This window comes from Cydia strobilella, chromosome Z (genome assembly GCF_947568885.1).
Source record: "Cydia strobilella chromosome Z, ilCydStro3.1, whole genome shotgun sequence".
Taxonomy (NCBI): domain Eukaryota; kingdom Metazoa; phylum Arthropoda; class Insecta; order Lepidoptera; family Tortricidae; genus Cydia; species Cydia strobilella.
The window spans coordinates 34798426-34819305 of record NC_086068.1 but is presented as its reverse complement, the minus strand read 5'-3'; the positions used below and the strand labels follow the sequence as shown (position 1 = coordinate 34819305).

General features: G+C 39.3%; 1 protein-coding gene across 1 annotated transcript in view; it reads left to right on the top strand.

Annotated features, from left to right (window-relative positions):
• The window catches only part of LOC134754138 (FERM, ARHGEF and pleckstrin domain-containing protein 1), a 201076-nt gene that overhangs the window by 121133 nt on the left and 59063 nt on the right, over positions 1-20880 (top strand). Inside the window, exons 17-19 of the mRNA XM_063690221.1 lie at positions 963-1056; positions 2191-2341; positions 12718-12925. Coding sequence (XP_063546291.1) covers positions 963-1056; positions 2191-2341; positions 12718-12925 — 453 coding nt within the window. The remainder of the gene's footprint in view (positions 1-962; positions 1057-2190; positions 2342-12717; positions 12926-20880) is intronic.

Genomic DNA, 20880 nt, shown 5'->3' with positions numbered 1-20880 from the left:
AGCTTGCTGAGTTGCTTAAGTTAAGGTACGAGATTGAAAAGCTTGATTATATCACTATTGTATACAATACTTTTTCAACGAGACAAAAAAATAATACTTTCAACTAGTATAATCATATAGGTAAACAAACCAAAAGTATACAGCTAAGATACGCGAGCTGCCGCGGCCCGCGATACCTTCATACTCGTACGCGCACCGGCCGCCGGGCCCGGTGCCCCCGGCGGGTTGGTCAACGACACCTCCTCGTAACTCATGAGGCCCTGGTACCTGCTCCGCGCTAAATTCAATTTTAAGACAATTTTTTACTCGATTGTGGCCACCGTAGCCTATGGAGACTAACAAGCAACGCTAAGCGGTTTTCGTAGGATATGGATGTTGCTATATGAAGGGTGTCACATGCGCGTTTATGACTTATGAAGCAATTGTTGGCCAACCAATCACAAAGCAGATGCGATGCAGCAGCGTGTTTAAGTAGGCTAATTTGCATTGAATCGAGTCTCCTTAAACAAGAAATATTTTACTGAAATGTATGAAGGTCTATTTTCAAAATTTTTATAATTGACTAAACCGTATCGATAAAATTCTTATGCTTGAGTCGGAAGTGCCATAGACTATCCAACGTTAAAAAGAGTAAGGTTGTAGTGTTGCATATGAAGTCGTAATACTCGACGAAGTCGTAATACAGATTATACTCGACGAGTAGAAAAAAAATATTATTTATCATTGGTGCGTTATGCTTTGCGTAATAAATCGACCTAGCTAGGTCTTATTTATGCGATAACGCGCATTTTTGAGATCTTATATGTTTTCCGAGCAAACCGAGCTTTGCCTCATTAACTGTTGCCTCAAGGGCCTATTTTAGATTTAAGCTAGTTATTAATTTGTTTTAGTATTTACTTTAGTAGTTGTAATACCTCTGTATATATCTGTTATGTAAATAAAGATATTTTCAATTGTTTTAGCTAACATAGTTTCCGAATCTACAAGTATGGACGTTCTGAGCGGCGGTGAAAGTGACGCTGGCGATACACTCAATACAAGAAACAATAATAACAGGTACAATTTAACTTATGACTAGGACGAGAAGAGTTCGAACCGATTTCTGAATTCTTTTGTTTTTTTTTTTTCTATTAAGGCCCCGTGGGTTCATGTTCTTCTCTCACTCTCAATGTGCATGCCCGGGAACGCGGATATCGTGTTTATGAATTGATATTTTTGACAACTAAGTATTAACAAAAAAAACCGGCCAAGTGCGAGTCGGACTCGCCCCCCGAGGGTTCCGTGCTTTTTAGTATTTGTTGTTATAGCGGCATGGCAACAGAAATACATCATCTGTGAAAATTTCAATTGTCTAGCTGTCACGGTTCAAGAGATACAGCCTGGTGACAGATAGACGGACAGCGGAGTCTTAGTAATAGGGTCCCTTTGGGTACGGTACCCTAAAAAAAGTAATCGAACAGTTCGATCAAAAATAAAATTGCGCATTTTTAGAAGCAATTTTCATATTTTTAGCTTTTTGTTTAAATTTCTTAAAATGTTTTAAAGTGCGTTTTAGACCTATTAAGAATAACAAAAAAATACCTATTCCGTGATGTTTTTCTATCAAGTGTAAGTCAAGAAATTGGGTCCGAATCGATGATGTTACTAGTGAAAGGCCTCAAGTTTGCTATTTATATTTTTCGGCTTTCTGAACCTATGTAAATAAGTATGTATGTAACATGTAACTATGTTTGTAAGCTGAGTTTGCTAGTTATATTTTTCGGCAATCGTATTATGATCAAATTTTTCAAAAACTGCTTTCTGAACCTATGTAAATAAGTATGTATGTAACATGTAACTATGTTTGTAAGGGTCAAATCTTGCAAGTTAAAATTCACCCACTTCCCGTAAGTCGGGTGACAATGCAATATTATGGTACCATCGAGCTGATCTGATAAATGATGATGGAGACACGAGGTGGTAATAGGAACTCTGTGATAAAACAACGCAACCTAATTGTGTTTGGGGTTTTTAGAACTGTCTCGATAACTATTAGTTGCATGTGGAAAGAAAAGTACAGTCAGCGATAAATGCTTGTACTAAAAATGAATTTTTTGCTATAAACTTATTACACACATGTTTTTGGCCAACCTTTGAGACACAGGAACCATGGTTTCTTCTGTTCGGAAATGATTTATCTGTTGTTGTCAGTATTTGGACTCGCTTGAGCAACAGCACGCTGCGGGAGGGCGCGGCAGGCGAAGCGCAGCGGCGGCGCGGCGGTGATCTCACCTTCTTCATCGCCAGGGAGCTGCTCATGACTGAACGCACCTACAAGCGGGACCTGGAGCTCGTTACTGTGGTATGTCATAGTGCATGTCACGTCTCGCCTATAATAGATGTGCCGACTTGACGAGTATTCCAGTAGGGTGCTAGATGCTTAGATATATGACGCCATACTACATGAAACAGTCTGTGATTTGATTGTCAGTTCCAGGGAGAGGATCGCAATACGACTCTTGTGAACCGAAGCATTTTCTTGCAGCAACAGCACACCCCTGGTCAATATTCCTCGCCTTTTTTCTTTAATGGATTCCCGCATTTGCTCCAATAATCTCGCGTGGTACTCACTGGAGAGTACTAGGCTATTACTGAATAGTGACACCCTTCTTTGTAGTCAACCATCAAAATTCCTTGACAGTCGCAGAAAATCGTGTAGCTGCCAGCCGATTAAGACACCTTAAATTTCTTAGGTGGTAGAATACCCTTATTGTGCCACTGCATTGTCTCCAGTTTACACTCAGGTTCAAGAGGATGAACCCAAGTCTCATATCCAGTTACAATCCGCTGCGAAAGCGACGTTTTTTTTTCCGCCACACTGTTCCAAAAGCTTCCTGGACGCGTTGATTAATTGTCGATTTGCTCCATGCTTGCAAAGTTCTTTCGGATGTTTTGTAAAGTAACGAGGTCATTAGACTGATAATTGGTATACATACTTTTAATGAGGTCTAATTATGGGGTATTAAATGAAAGAACATTACATAAAATACATGAAAACGACATTTTGGAGTGGAATCATAATTTATAAAATGAATAAGAAAAAATAAAATATAAAAAAATATTGACAGAAGCAAGTACAAAATAGGTGTTGACGTCCCTGACTTCTGAGCTAGGTAAAAAAACCTGTTACAGAAGTCAAAGTCCTCTCCCAGACAATAGAAATAGGCAGAATTTGCTGTCTACGTGTAAAGTATTGTTTACATGGAACTACTGAACTGATTTTGATAAATGAGGCGTCAATTCATTCGTCTTTGTAGCCCAGGTGCACAAAACTTAAATTTTAACCGACTTTCAAAGGAGGAGATTAGGTACGAAACGAAACCGTTGTTTTGTTTATTTATCAAATAAACTCAATTTATAAATTATAATTCCACTCCAAAATATCGTTTTCATGTGTTTTATGTAATGTTCTTTCATTTAATACCCGATAATTAGGACTATTCTTTGCATAATATGAGCGCATTAAGGTAGTGCCCATCCCAGCATCTCCACCATGTCTAATTAAGAATGCTTCCTGATACCTTTTAGCTACTATGCAGATTCAACATTTCTATGTTATAAGAATGAGAGAGTGGCAAAGATTATCACATCAGAAAAGATCATCTACATACCTACTAAAAGGTATCAGGAAGCATTCGTAATTAGACATAATTGTTGGCGCGCTTTAGTTTTTTTTTTTGTACAAATTCCACAGTTTTTATCAGAAATTAAAAATTTAAGCTGTGACGTATAATTGAATAACTGGTTTCTTTTATATTAGACGCAACATTGTTATAACGTTTTTAGTTGAGCTATAAAATATATAGTATACACGAACTTTTCTCAAAAAAGTGGTTTTTCTTTGTTTGTAGCTCCCAAAATATACATTGTTTTTATAAATAATGTATTAACGAATCATAATATATTACCTAGCACACGTGTATGTATGACTCATGGTATATTTATAATTTAGATTTTGCAAATTTCGACAGCGGTCACATGTATGATGTTGAACTTTATAACAAAATCTATATAGTAAAATAGATAGCAAATGAGCAATTTATCACAATAATGTGTAGGCCAGGAAATAAATGCCCAAAAAAAGGTATAGAGGGAAATGCAAGGAATACAATTTTTAACTTCGTAGCTTTGTTTGGACCAGTTAGGAGATGAAGTCTGATGAACATATCAAAAGTCCCCGGCCATAACCCTGGTGCTGGGGGGGAGGGGGGTTTGAAGGTTCCATTTTTCGGTTTTTCGATTATATCTCGGAAACTATGCGTCTGAGCGACTTGGCCACTTATACAAAATGAAAAGAGATTTAATTTGTTACAAGTTTTATTCAGTCAAGTTTTTCGATATCTTGTATAGTTTTTGAGATATCCGCTCTTCAAGGTTTATTTAGGGCTCTCATTTTTATCTTGATTATCTACATCGGTGAAGCTGTTACGCCGGGTTTGGGATCGTTTTCGTATAAATCGGGGGTGCTGAATTCATTTATGGTATCAACATTGACAACTAAGTAAAAACAAAATTTAAAAAAAATGTTTTTTTATAAAACTCCTCTTTACGCTTAAACTGCCGAACCGATTTCGTTGAAATTTGGTACAGAGATGGTTTGAGTCCCGGGACAGTACATAGGATAGTTTTTATAACGAAAATCATCTTTTAAGGGTGTGAAGAGTGGGGTGGAAATTTGTATGGGGAATCAATAACCGCTAAACCTATTTATATAATATTTGGGATGGTCTAAATGTTTGATTTAGTTGATAATGATACCAAACATGACTTCAAACTTAAATTTAAACAGTATTAACCTCAGGAATTCAACTTCGGCGAAGAAGCTGAATTCCCCTCACACCAAATTTCACACCTTCAAAGTATGATTTTTGAGATAAAAACTATATTATATCCTGTCTCGGGACCTAAAACACCTATTTACCAAATTTCAACTAAATCGGTTCAGCGGTTTAAGCGTGAAGAGGAGTTAAAAAAAAAGTTATTTGTTTAAAGTTTATATGTTTTTACTTGTATGTATTTTATTTTTACCAATAAAAATCTGTATATCAGTTTTTTTTTTTTTTTTTTTTTTTTTTTTTTTTTTTTTTTAATAACATTATAAGTACCTTAATCTAATGTTCGCCAAACTGTGAAACAGTAAGGGCCCTAAGGCATAAAGGCAGTTTGAATTATTTTAGTAATTTTAATATATGTATATTAAAACATGTCTTAGCCGAAATTTAATTTTATATGTAAGATTATTTAGAAAAATACACATAAATTCTACCGCTATAGTTTGAGCTAAATTTTCTTCGATTGGCATCTTTAAGAAAGGGATAGAGAGATTTAAGCCTCTCACTCGGCACGTTTTTCTCATTCCTCGGATTCCTCCTTGTCAAACCAAAACAAACTGTAAATTGATAGCAACAGAGTACATTGTAATATTCACTTTTTCCATGGTATCCTGTCATTGTAAATTACTTATGTGAAAATGTACCGGCGTGCGACTTTCAAACCGTAGGTCGCGAATTCGGTTCGAACCCCGGCCCGTGCTAGTGAGTTTATAAAAAGGGCACTTCAATGACAGAACACTTGGGTAATTTAGAAAATCTGTCATTTAAACTACGAGGGCTCGGTGAAAAAATCGAAGAAAAAATGATTATCTCAAAAATCATATCAAGTTTACCTATCGAATATAACAACTTAATAACTGCGTGGGAAAGCACTTCTTTTGCCGATAAAACTCTAGAAAATCTACAAGCCAGAATACTGAGTGAAGAAAAGAGACTGAACAAAAGCGAGCTTGATTCGTCTTCATCCGTAGTTTCGGGGGCCCTTACGGATACACTTCGACCCATAGGGATCTTTTGTGCAGTTACCCCCTAGGAAAGATCCGTCCGCTACTCAAGAGCCTTCCCCACCATCTCCATATGATGGACCTTATGGATAGCTTTTTGAATTCCTTTGGTACCAGGTAGCCTGTTCCAAAGTCCTTCATTCTTTGTCTGGCGAGGGCGTGACATTCACACATAAGGTGTTCTATTGTCTCTTCCTCTTCGCCACACATACGACAATCGGTGTTGTCAGCGTGCCCCATCTTGGCCAGGATTCCCTTGACCCCGTAATGGCCAGTAAACACCCCCGTTATTATTTGGAGTTGCCGTTTGCTAAGTTTCCAAAGCTTTTTGCTCCAACCAGAGTCAACCCCTTGTATAAAGAGCTTTGAGTGCTTTAGACCCGTCAGACTGTCCCATTCTTCCTGGTGTTTGGTCTTAGTAAGGTCTTTGATAGCCGTTGTGATGGTTCCCTGTGAGAGCCCCACGAATGGTTCCGGACCTATAAGGTTGTTTGCAGATCCGGCTCTGGCAAGTTCATCTGCATTTTCATTGCCCATGAATCCCTCGTGCCCTGGGATCCACACCAGTTGCACTTTGTTTTGCCTTCCAAGCTTGTTCAGAGCTTGGATGCCATTGTATACCAGTCTAGAGTCCACTCTAGGCGCCTTAAGCGCTTTGAGTGCAGCTTGACTGTCGCTGAGAATATAGATATTCTTCCCTTGGGTTTGCCTAACTATATTCTCATGTGCACAGGCAATTATAGCGTATGTCTCGGCTTGGAAGACAGTGGCGTAATTGCCCATGCTTATGCTACTACTAAAGTCATTTGCATAAATGCCTGTCCCAGTACCAGAATCTGTCTTGGACCCGTCTGTGTACCATATGATGTCATTTTCATCAGACATTGGTGCTTCAAGACCTTCGGTCCATTCAGCCCTTGTTGGAACTTTAACATTAAAATTCTTACGGAACACAAACTTGGGTTGCATCTTATCGCAGCCCATAGTCGTAATCCTTTTCATGAAATTGTCACATTCCATGTTTGTGTGTTTAGTCTTTGGCTTGTTATCGCTCCAGAGGCCTGTCAAAGCCAGCCTGTGTAACGATTTCCGTGCCTCAGATTGTATCACTAGGTGCAGCGGCGGGAGGTCTAGTAGTACCTCCATCGCCGCTGTTGGCGTCGTTCTAAACGCGCCAGTAATAGCCATGCACGCCGTTCTTTGTATTTTCGTAAGGGCATCCCTGCATGTGCTCTTTAGTGTCCTTGGCCACCATGCCAGGCATCCGTACAGAATGATAGGTCTTACCATCATGGTATAGATCCATCTCAGTACCTTTGGGTTTAAACCCCACGTTTTGCCATATGCCGTTCTACACATTCCAAACACCCTCAGTGCCTTGGTTATGGTAGTTTCGACATGCTTTTTCCAGTTCAGTTCTTTATCTAGTGTTAAACCTAGATATTTCACTTCATCGGACATTTCCAGAACCCTTCCATAAAGCTTCAGCTGTTTCATGCCGTTAAGGGTCTTTTTCCTGGTAAACGGTACTACTACTGTTTTGCCAGGATTGATGGAGAGCTGATGATGGTTGCACCACCTCTCCACTTGCTTCAGTGCTGTATTCATGATTTCCGATACCGTTCCCGGGAATTTCCCGTTTACAAGAATCACTAAATCATTTGCATACCCTACCGTGTATACTGGGCCTTTGTTTAGATCTTCCAGCAGTGAGTTCACTACCAGGCTCCAGAGAGTCGGTGAAAGAACCCCCCCCTGTGGGCAACCCTTCGTGGCCGTGGCTAATATTTCATCTCCCATGAGGGTGGACTTTATTAGTCGGCTATTTAGCATAGTACCAATCCGTCTACAGATTGTCGGTTCTATGCCATGTTTAGATGCTGCAGTGCTGATTGCCTGATACGTGGTGCGGTCAAATGCCCCCTCCACGTCTAGAAAAGTGGCTAGGCATAGTTCTTTGTTCTCTATCGCCTGCTCTGCTTTGGTTGTCACCAGGTGCAGTGCCGTTTCAGTCGATTTACCCGGCTGGTACGCACATTGCAATTGGTGCAGTGGATGTCTCTTAAGAGGACCATCCCTTATATGTCTGTCTACCAGTTTCTCCAATGTTTTGAGGAAAAATGATGACAGACTTATCGGCCTGTACGATTTGGCTTCTGTGTAATCTGCTTTGCCTGGTTTAGGCAGGTATGTTACTTTTACCATCCTCCACACACGTGGCACGTGTCCGAAGGCTATGCACGCTCTGTACAGTCTACCTAAGTGTGGTATTAGTACATTGGCGCCCTCTTGTAGTAGTATGGGGTAGATTCCATCTGGCCCCGGGGCTTTGTATGGCTTTGTATGTTGTTTTCCCTTAATCGTGATGTTTTTTTTAATCATAAGTAGGTAAAATAGTTATTTCACATTAGTTACTACCTATGTAATGACTAGACTATAAGTATAACTAATTGGTATGAATATACTCACAAAAAAAACTTTTCGTATTATCGAAATAAAATTTAAACAAATATTAATATTACGACCGGGTTGGCCTAGTGGGTAGTGACCCTGCCTGTGAAGCCGATGGTCCTGGGTTCGAATTCCGGTAAGGGCATTTATTTGTGTGATTAGCACAGATATTTGTTCCTGAGTCATGGGTGTTTTCTATGTATTTAAGTATTTATATATTATATATATCGTTGCCTTACCCATAACACAAGCCTCCTTAGGCTTACCGTGGGACTTAGTCAATCTGTGTAAGAATGTGCTATAATATTTATTTATTATTTATATTAATAATAAAAATTATGTATTATATAAAAACTAATAATATTAAATATTAATTTATTATTAATATTTATTCAATAATTTTAATTTATTTGAGTATGAAACTGACAAGATTTATTTTTAGATATAAAAAAGCAAAAAATATGTTTTGATAGATATTTTCAAACAAAAAAAAAAGTTACGGTTACGATTAGATTCTGATGGCTAATACCACACAGCCACCGATACATTTCAGTACGTGTCGAAATTTCCTAACCCGTTGTAACTGTCTAAAGAGTATATATTTTGACGTAGCTAAGCAAACACGCACACATGCGTCACGTATAGGCCTGTACGGCCTGTAAAGATAGCACCAGCGTATGTAGACCTCCGATTCCGTTACTACTCAATTGTGCTACGAGTCAACGTTTATTGGATATTTCAATTGTACGTAATTCGCAGCTCTGCGCGATTTGACACAGATCTTACTTCTTTGAGGCACGACTGCCATCTAACGTTACTGACATAAAGGATGCATTTATGACTTTGACGCATGACAGAAAGAGAAGCCGAACTGCCTAAAATGGGCGTTTTGTGTTGAATTCATAAAATCAAAAATGTTGAGAAATCCGTCGGTATAAGAGGTACTAAGTTAATATTTAGTTTAATGACACTAAAGACGAGATGAAAACCTTTACTTTTGAGGTGGATTATGCTGGATAAAGATGTGTTTTCTAGTTGCATGGAGCTAAACACGAAAAATGAAGACGTAATTTGGATTTTTTTTCTATCGCGAAAATTTTAAGCATTCGTGTTACGACTACTATCAAATCCCTTATCATATAGTCGAGAAACATTTATCTGAAGATCACATCTCTTTGTTACCGGGGCAAGCCACAAAGATCCTGTTATTTTTCGATTAATGGCCTTAACTTTACAAAGTTTTTATTCCTTACTTGTTGTTTTTATTATTTTTTCGAAACTATTAAAAAACGTCGTTCAATACACGTTCATTCTTACATTGTGTCATTATAAGTAATGACATACTTTCCGGGGTCACTATCAATTTGACCATTTCAGCTAGATGACATAAAATTTAAATGCACAGTCAGCATATAGTCAATTCAACTGCGACGACATGAAAGTAGAATACTCAGTTCACTCAAAATGACAGTTTAGCAGCAGCTGGCAGTTAGCTGGATGGCTAAGGAATAGAATGAATAAGTAGCCAAGCGTCAGAAAATATAAATAGTCCATATGATTAGAATATCTAATGTGAGTAATGAGCCGAAAGTGAAATTAGTTAATTGACATAAACACAGAACGAGTTAATAGCAAAACGTCATGAAATAAAAACATAAATAAAATGCGTTTGTTAGTCGCGCATAAATTCGAGAACCGCTGGACCGATTTAGCTAATTTTGGCATTGAAATGTTTGTATTAGACCACAGAAGGTTTAGACAGTGTAAAAACACGGAAAGATTGTAAGGAATATTAGCAATAAAAATACTTACACAATCCAGACTTTTTGCTTTTTGACTGTTTAGCGTTCATGTCTGTTTAGTAATTAAGACGTTCTAAGATACAAACGTGTTGCTACCGGACCATTTAGCATTTGTGTCTATTAAGAAATAAAGACATTCGAAGATAAATATGTTTTGCTGCTAGATCATTTTAAATTGTTACGTTGTAAGATCCAGACGTTTTGCCAAAGAGGCATTTAGCATTCATGTCTATGTAGTTACAAAGACATAACACAATCCAGACATTTCAGCTTTATTGTCCTTTAGCGATAAGGTAAATTTGATAGTGACCCACTTTCCACACTAACATCGAAAAAATAAAAATTAAATATGGATACACTTTATTTCTTCTAGGTATTTGATCGAACGGGCTCGTGATTCTGAGTAAAATTAACTTAAAAAAAACCCAAACGATAAAAAGTTGTGTGTACAACTTTAAATAAAATAGCTCATCTGTATAGGCTATTTGACTAATTTTTGAAAATGGTTTTAATTTAAAAAAAACAATGTTAAAGTTTATCTATTTTGAACGCGCCTTAAACGCTGTTATTGCAAAGGGGCTAATCACGTGACACGTGTGACGTCACTCGCAAGTAAACTCGGTCAATGACCTTAGTTAATCTTATGGTTTATGTGCATTGAATTGATTATTTCACTGTAAAATGGTATATAAATGGTGTATAGTGCCGCCATGTTCAAGTACGACTATAAAAAATCCAGACCAATCGTTTGTTTCCATTCCAACGAATCCCAAAAAAAAAAAACCGGCCAAGTGCGAGTCGGACTCGCGCACGAAGGGTTCCGTACTATTACGGAAAAAACAGCAAAAAAATCACTTTTATATTATTCTGTTTTTAGTATTTGTTGTTATAGCGGCAACAAAAATACATCATCTGTGAAAATTTCAACTGTCTAGCTATCGCGGTTCATGAGATACAGCCTGGTGACAGACGGACGAACAGACGGACAGCGGAGTCTTAGTAATAGGGTCCCGTTTTTACCCTTTGGGTACGGAACCCTAAAAATGTGGTTAAAACTAGCGCGAAGAGACCCAAAGAGCTAGCGCACACAAATGTTTTTATGTGTGAAGACCACTTCGGAGTAAGTAATATTTAACTGTAAATAAATATGGTAATTAAAGCAGCGGATTTTGTTGTATTTAACGAAACTAGATCTAGGTATTTAATGTATACTACATAACCTCATAACATAGCTCTTTCAGCATTAGTAGTTACTAGCATACTTTTTCTTTCAAACTAAAGTGCAGTATGGAGATACTATTCTCGTCATCGTATTCTATATATATATGATTATCTTTAAAGAAAAGTGCAACCATTAATGCGTCTATGTCTGGTAGGTTGCCGCTATAAGCTTCCACATATTTCGGCTCCATTTTGAGATTCTTATTTATTTATTTATTTATCAAACAAGTTAAACAGTATGACAGTAAAAATATTATGAATATTGTCCCACTAGATATACGGATAAATCGGAATATATCAGAAAACTGTGTAACAATAACTAAAATTAACTAAATACAAATTTCGTTTATTTTCCAAAAAATAAACATAATTTACATTCAAATATAGTGTTATATACTTTTCATTTCTCATGCTCTGAAAGAGGGTCATTGTTATTCTAAAAGGTGTGCAGAAAATGATACGTGTCTGCACTAGAGCATTTTACGTTCCAAGTACGATTTTTTCAATTTTTTCACAATAAGCAATTGAAATTTTGGGTTTAAATGAATTAGTTATAAAATTTCCATTCTGATATAAATATCCATATTCCATTAATAACGATACTTTTGCCTAAATTGTTATTTGAAAGTACCCTCAAGAAATACTATAAAAATGTATACTTAGTCATGTTTTTAAAATAACACATGCATTTTACTTACCTCGTATTCGAAATGAAAAGTAGAGTGTTTAACTCGGGTGAAAGGCATCATTTCAGCCTCGGGCTATTGGCGCTCTCACTGCGTTCGAGCGCCAAACAACCTCGGCAGAAATGAGTGCCTTTCATCCCTTGGTTAACAATCTACTATTTCATTTCTCATGCTCTGAAAGAGGGTCATTGTTGTTCTAAAAGGTGTGCAGAAAATGATACGTGTCTGCACTAGAGCATTTTACGTTCCAAGTACGATTTTTTCTATTTTTTCACAATAAGCAATTGAAATTTTGGGTTTAAATGAATTAGTTATAAAATTTCCATTCTGATATAAATATCCATATTCCATAAATAACGATACTTTTGCCTAAATTGTTATTTGAAAGTACCCTCAAGAAATACTATAAAAATGTATACTTAGTCATGTTTTTAAAATAACACATGCATTTTACTTACCTCGTATTCGAAATGAAAAGTAGAGTGTTTAACTCGGGAGAAAGGCATCATTTCAGCCTCGGACTATTGGCGCTCTCACTGCGTTCGAGCGCCAAACAACCTCGGCAGAAATGGGTGCCTTTCATCCCTTGGTTACCAATCTACTATTATTAGTTTATTATCTTTCAGGATGACAGCAATTCGTTATATATTTTTAATGTTGTCAAATACCCTATTGCTGTCAGGCATGGTCGGCGCGCGTATCACAGCTGAGCGGAGGTGGCGGTGGCGGCAGTAGCGGTGGCGACGGTACAGTCGCGACGGGCGACGTGGTGGCGGCACTGGCGCGGCCGTGCCTGGCACTCGAGCCCCTGGCGCTAGCGCAGGGCGGTCTGCTGGCGCGCCTCGAGCGGGCCCTTGCCGCGCGCGCGGCCGACTCTGCGAACCCAACAGGTACTCTTGATGCATACAAGTTATCCGACAACTTAAGAGGCCGGTGTCGATTATAGCAGCAAAAATTTAAAATTGATAGATTTAGTGCCAGTTGCACCATCCGCACTCGACAAACTGATTAACGTCACCGGGCGCGCCGCGACGGTTTACTATGAAACTTTCCGTACAATAAAATTTAGCGAACTATTTAACGATGGCATACATATTGGTGCAACCGACCCTGTCGGTAAAATTTTACACCTTTTGTTACCTAATTGAAATAACAAGTATTGGTTTCTATTAGCACGTCTTCTCATCTTGCCTTTTATCAAGTCAATTTTTTGAAAACACTAACTAAATTAATAATGATATTTTTCTGATGGACGTTTAGGTAAACGCGCGTAAAGCACTGATTATGGCGCTCTTATTTGTAAATTTCGTAAAGCTTGGACTGCTAAAAATGGTAAATTTGTATTAGACATATTCTGTACTTGACCTTTATCAGATTACATTTTTGTTATATGACTTAGAGTTCGAGGAAATACTACATTACTTGCCGTTGCAAGTTTAAATGCCAGTCTTCTTTTCTCGTACCATAGAGTAACTTATACTAGAGCGGTACTGTCATAGTAAATTTTGTAACCCCAGTAAATTCACTGCCATCTGTCGACACACTAAAACTAAAAATAAATATTTAAAAAAATACGATAAAATGTATTTAAATATGGATAAATGATTTATTTATTTGCATTAATTATTTTTATGATTTTGACCCATGTTCTTTCACTGATATGCGTTAAAATTGTTAAATAACAAACGAAACCGTCAACGCCATCTATACGGCAGTAAGCCAAAGCTAGTAGCGCCCTCTGAACGAGAATCAAATTTTCTTGATTTTCGAGGCACGTTTTTTCCTTAGACTGTATCCATCTATTACGGAGTTATATCTATCTTTGCTCGTACTGACCGCAAACCTGATGTTTTAAATTGCATATTATCCCCCGATAATACAAACGAAAAAACACAAAAAGCTCCCCCGTTCTGGGGATCGAACCTCAGTCCTCTAACTTACGAGTCAAGCTTGCGTGCCACTGGACCACGGTGTTATGACGAGCGGCCATAAATAGGTGATCAGTTGCAGCGCCTTTATACTACAGCACCTTATTACAAAGACGGAAGGCCTATTATCGATTGAACCAATCGATACCAATAAACTGAAGTAGGCTTAGTAACAACATAACAAAGTTTTTGAGTGTGTATAATTCCTGTATTAGTTTGTCATTTTGACGCTGAAGTTAATTTTTTCCTATAATAACATTTTGCAATTCATTATCGGTGCTAGCTAGCTCGAGTTTTAATCTATCGATTTCGTTTTTTAGCTCTATAACCAAGCTAGAGTCGTACGTGAGTTCGAGACTTTTAGACAGATCCTCATCTAACAGACGTAACGTATCTTCTGAAGAGTCGCTGGTAGGTATTATTGATTCCGTTGACATAGATCTAGTCGGTGTATCATGCTCATATGTGCGCGAGGGAGGAGAGACAATTACAGTCTTGCGTTTTCGCCATAGACGATGTGCTAGGAGCCGAAGATGCCTTATCTTAATTTTTTTTTCTTAACGTTATATTTTGTTCATCTTTATTCTTTATCAGTGTTGATTCCTCAGAGGTTGATTTTGTGCATTGGGAGCCGGGCGACATGATATACATACCCATTCTTTTTTGCTCTTTGCAGACATATTAAAGAGCTTAGATCTTCCAGCACAATTTATGTCGAATATATGTTGGCATGTAGAACATTTAAGAAAGTTTTTCCCTTCTATGTCATTACCGCATTTTACGCATGCAGGCGCCATCTCAACTACTCGTATAATCGTGTTTACGTACGCGTATACGAGAACGTACAATGCGGCCGGTCAACTACTGTCGTGAGTGTAAAAGAGATTTTAAGAGCAAGTTTGGCCTGGCCAGCCACATAAGAGCTCATGAGAGGGAGAAACCTTGATTGTTGAGGTCGCCGTCATCGAAATCGATGTGGAGGACTATATAATTGTGTTTAAACAAAAATCCAAAAGTTTATATTTCGGTAGGATTTGAACCCGGTGTTACTGCTTAGCCGCCACCATTTATTCCACTTCGCCACGGACGTTCTAATATCATTGACGAAATTAACGATCCGGTGTTGTACTTTGTCTTCTTATTGCTTGGCCTATTAAGCTTGTTGTAGTTCGGCAAACTGTCGCTAGATGTCACTATAGTTAAAATTATTGAGCATAGATACGGTGTGACATAAAGTCAAAGCCGTCAAAGCTACCCACTAGTTCAAAGCTCACATCAATTTTTAATGTTAAAACAGTCACTGTGGTTTTTATTAGGTTGGATTTCTTTTTCACTTATTAATTTTAATGTTCAGTATATATTTGTCCGATATTTAAACACACACGGTTCCTTGTAAATTGGCACTTATTGTTTTATTACTTTGTTAACACTTGAAAATTCCACTAGGTATTTGATGTTGTTGTTGTTGACACTACCTAATAGTCAATGTTGCGTTTAGATAACACTTCTACAGTTGATACTTATAACTTTCCACATGTCGAGTTTATTTTTTATTGATTTCGATCACATAAACTATTTTTCCCACAAACAAAACACGGAGCTCATTGTTTACATGACGCGAGCGCCATCTACCTTCTTACTACGTCTTCAATATATAGTCAATGGTAAGAACTAAAAGGAGTCCCTGAAATAAGTATAGTTTAGTTAATTTATTTTTCAATACAATGTCCACGCGTCTATTACGACAGATATGACCGCTAGGTGGCGCATGCGCGAACAGGCGACCGTTCCGTAACGGTGCGCGGCAATTACTTCTTTGCAAATCGACTTAATTTCAACGTAATTTTGATACTTAAACAATCTTCTACAACATTTGCTGAAACTATTCTTATACATCAATTTGTATAATTGTTGGTTTGGAGGTTAGGAGGCAGAAAGATAAACGAACGTGCTCGCTCATAGAAGTCCTGTAATCAACTGATCGGTCGGCCGTTGGACGCAGCCAACGGTACTTAGCCTATGCGTACATCTATATACTTATAGCTATAACATCCCTTCACCCTTAGTCTAAAAATATTTCTTATAATTAACTACGTTACGGGGCCGTTTTGATGGCTCATGAGATGGTTGGTCAGAAAGATTCGTAGAAATCAGCGCCGCAGTATTCTGCGCCGGCGGAGGCGGGGCCGCGCCCCCCTGGAGCGGCGGCGGTGCTTCGGCGTCCTGGGAGGGCGAAGGATAAGAGTAAGGCCTGAGTGGACGCTCGAAGCGGAGCGTTCGGCGGGGCGTGCAGCGTCGCGTCGGGCTCACAAGTGATTTGAGCAGCGTGCACTAAGGCCGCTCCTATACGTCTTGCATTTGTTTAACATGCACGCCGCACGCCCCGCCCCGCTGCACGCCCAACTCGAGCGTTCACTCAGGCCTTACACTTAGGATTCGCAGGGACGACCTGACTCGCGGCACTAGTGGCGGCCAGAGTCAAACCCTCTTCGCAGTTGGCCCGGTTACCGGAGGCGGAGGCGACAGGATCAGGTGCTGTCGTCGCATCCACCGTCGAGGTGGATTCGGACTGAAGCTGCTGACTGGAACCCGAAGACGTAGTTGACAAAATGATGGCCGGCATATCCATCTCATTCAGCGAAAATTGACCAGTATTACCACTCTCTCTTTCGCGTCAATTCTCAACGCTGTCCCCTTTATATTTTAAAAGTTGATTTGAGTGTTTTTTTAACACAGTATTGCACTCGAGTAAGCTAACTAGGTATACGGTAGAACAGAGTCTTTTTACTATCCACCATAATTTTTTGATGAATTTTTAAAAAACTGCCCCTCTTCATATATTACCGATGACGCACGCTCGCGACCTCATTGTTAAAAGGTAAGATGAAAAGACGTGCTAATAGAAACCAATACTTGTTATCTAGATATTACGTAACAAAACGTGTATAATTTCAACGACTAAATCTAGCAATTTTACATTTTTGCTCCAAAATCGACACCGGCCTCTTAAGGTATAAAGCTGATAAAGTATATATAGTCATACTTGTTATGGCCATTTTTTGCCCGGATGCTGCACTTCATGATAAAAGCAAGCCGCTTTGCACAGTGCTAGTAGGGACCAAACTGAGTGATTTGACCCGCAGCAGCGCAAGTTTCACCCCTTGGGAACAGAGATGGCGCCACTTCTTTAAAAAATATTTCAAAAAATTCTACAAGCGAAACCAATGAACCGATTTAAATGTTTAATATCTCAAATGAAAGCTCATTATATACATTACTTTTAAAAAAATACTCAAAAAATATATACTGATTATTTTCGACAAAAAACGGCATCTTAAGTTTTTTTTTTTACTCGATTGATAGTTTTTACTTGGTTTCTCAAAAAAAATGTATGGAATATGAATAGCTTAATGCATGTATATATTACTGAATAAATAACAAGTATTATAAAAAAAACCCGACACCGATACCTTTTATACTTCACGAAATATAAAAGTTTTAATGTGAGTGTAAATTTCTTCAAAATATATTTCAAAAAATTCTACAAGCTTAACTATTTGACCAATTTCAATGTTTTATATCTCAAATAAAAGATCATTATATACATTACTTATAGAAAAATACTCATAAAACATATACTGAACCCTTTTGGCAAAAAACGGCATCTTAAGTTTTTTTTCTTACTCGATTGATAGTTTTTACTTGATTTCTTAAAAAAAAATTATGGAACATGAATAGTTTAATAAATATATATATAGTACTGAGTATATAAAAGTATTACAAAAAAACCCGACACCGATACCTTTCTTTCTTCACGAAATATTTAAGTTCAATTATGCACGTTCTTACAAATAAATCCTTTAAAAGAAATCTTCAATCGCAGTAAGTGCACTGATTTTAATATGAAATGTGTCATATGAAAATAAATCACCCAATTTATTGTCACCTAGCAACGGGAAAACACGCACGTTAATCTTTTTTCCCTTAAATAAATATATTTTGGATTATTTCTGATGATTCTTTGGCAAATTGGAAGTGGTGAAATATACACGATCCTCAGATATTGTTATCTCTCCACGGAGACCGCAGGTTGCAGATAAAAACCTGAAAAAGCGCCGTCAGCGATAACCCGGTCTACATGACAAGCTGTCATACAGAAAATAAACAAACAAGAAAATATATCTGTGTAAAATATCAACAACAACGGCGAAATTTACAATATCTACAAGTGATTACTATTGTTATTTATACTACTGACCCTCGTGGCACCAAGTCTTGTGAGTACGTCAGCCTTGTCGTTGTGCTGTTTAAGTGCTTCAAGTATATAGCAGTTCTGCAAGGTAACGGCTGTTACTTTGGATGAATCTTCTTCGCTTTTCGGAAACGTTCCAACGAATTAAGACTATATATGTGTTGTAAATAATTCCTTTTCATTTGCTATTGAGGCCTTACGGTGACCAGAGGATCGCACCAGGATCATCGTATTACCTTATATTTATGTAACATTTTTATATCCCTTTTATATTGTGTTGTAAGTTTTATATTTAATTTAATTATAGAATCATAATTTAGCATAATTTTACATTTAAGATGAGTTCCACCTCCCATACATTGATTTGCCCCCACTGCTCCGAATCGTCTCGTAGATTCACGTCACAGGGCCTTAAGACGCACATTACACGCCTACACAAGAACGTGGCTCCTCAGCGCAGCCAGCCTTCATCTGCTCGGGTGGCTCCCCGCGCCATCCAGTCCGTCCCCCACAGCCAGCCCGGGCGCGCCACTACATGCTCACAGGGCTTGCAACCATCTGGGGACACCCTCAGGAGCCTCGGCACTCTTAAAACTTCAGTACGGGTGCTTCGTCACATACCCCGGGGAGCGAGAAACCTGGCGGCGGAAAAACTATGCAACGTTATTAGTAAGTGCATTGAGACCAATGAAACTACCGATTGGTGTGCGCTACTTACTTTTGCATATTCGGCGCTAAGAGCACCCGACGTTGAGGCCCCGGGCAATCTCACGTCTAAAGTGAATAATAACTTAGTTGCCACCGGATTTTCGTCTACTTCGCTTGAAAATGTAAGTGCCGCGGAAGTTTCCTCCCGTATGCCCTCTGTCCTAAAGACAATAGAATATAAAGTCTTCGAAGGTGATGTGAGGGGAGCCGCTCGCGTGTTAATGTCAGATGACTCTATAGCACCTCCGGGTCCTGAGACTCTTGCCTCCCTACAGACAAAGCACCCGCCCCCGTCCCGCCCTTTAATTTTCCCCCGGGAGCCAGATAGGACTACTCAAGCCTTGACCGTTAACTTAGAGGAAGTAGTCCAAGCGCTTGGGACTTTTCATAATGGGTCAGCCGCGGGCTTGGACGGAATTCGACCAGCTCATTTAAAAGAGTTGACGTCGAGCTCGGCTGGCGACAACGGGCAACGGTTGCTTGAGTGTCTCGTTAAACTCTGTAATTTTTTACTCAGTGGACAACTAAACCCCGAAGTTTGCCCGTATTTGTATGGAGCCTCTCTGTGCGCGTTAACTAAAAAAGAGGGAGGCGTACGGCCAATTGCTGTGGGAAGCACCTTTCGGCGTTTAGTAGCAAAACTGGGGTGTCGTGCGGTAAGGGAACGAATGGCTGGGTATCTCCAGCCACATCAATTAGGCTTTGGCACACAAAGAGGGTGTGAAGCCGCTATCCATGCCACTCGCACATTTGTAGCTGACCCAGCAAACACAGACTGCGTTATCATCAAGTTAGATGTTAAAAATGCCTTCAATTCCGTGGAGAGAGACGTTCTTTTGAGCGAAATAGAACAACATTCACCGTCTCTATACCCTTTTCTGAACCAAGTTTATCATTCCCCGTCTAACCTATTCTACAACGACTCCTTGATCCTTTCCCAGGTGGGTGCGCAGCAGGGAGATCCACTCGGACCGCTCACCTTCAGCCTCGCTATCCATAAGATAATACCGTTTTTAAAGTCACCTCTTAACACATGGTATTTGGACGACGGGACATTGGGAGGAAAACCTGATGTTGTAAAGCAAGACTTGGATTTTCTTCTTCCACGTCTTAAGGAGATGGGTCTGGAGGTGAACGCGACCAAGTGTGAATTTTTCTGCTGCAGCCCCACTTTTTCTTCTTCCTTGTATTCTTTTCAGACTCTGCTTCCCGGTCTCAAAGAACTTTCACGCACCACTTTTTACCTTCTGTGCTGCCCAATATTCCCAGACGCCATCCCGGATGCAATAGAGGCCAGGAAACGGCTCCTTCTGCGCGCCCGGGAGCGCCTCAATAATATAGGTACCCACGTCGCCCTAGTTTTACTTAGAATGTGTTTTGCGGTTCCAAAAATAACGTACCTTTTAAGAACCACCCCGACGTGGTTGTGTCCTGATGAAGTGTCTTCTTTTGACGACACCTTAAAGGATACAACAGAAACCATCTTAAATGTGTCGCTTTCTGATGACCAGTGGACCCAAGCTTCTCTGCCTGTACGTCATGGTGGTCTGGGTTTACGGCGCGCGAGGGACGTAGGCCTGCCAGCCTTTCTAGCGTCAGCGCATGGGGTCGTTGACCTTGTCTCTAAAATGTTACATTCTCATGGAGACAGGGTTACGATTCCCTTTGTTAGCGATGCGCTGGAAATATGGTCAGATCGTTACCCAACTGTGTCCGTGCCTGAGGCTCCACAAGTGCAGAGAGCGTGGGATGACGCGGGTGCCAGAAACACACTTGCCCGTCTCTTGAGTGCTGCTACGGGTGTGGATTTGGCAAGACTCCGGTCGGTGTCAAAGGTAGAAGCGGGAGCGTGGTTACAGGCATTACCTTCCCCTCACCTGGGAACACTCCTCGACAGTGACTCAATGCGTGTGGCTGTAGCTCTTCGCCTGGGCTGCGATGTTTGCATATCTCACAA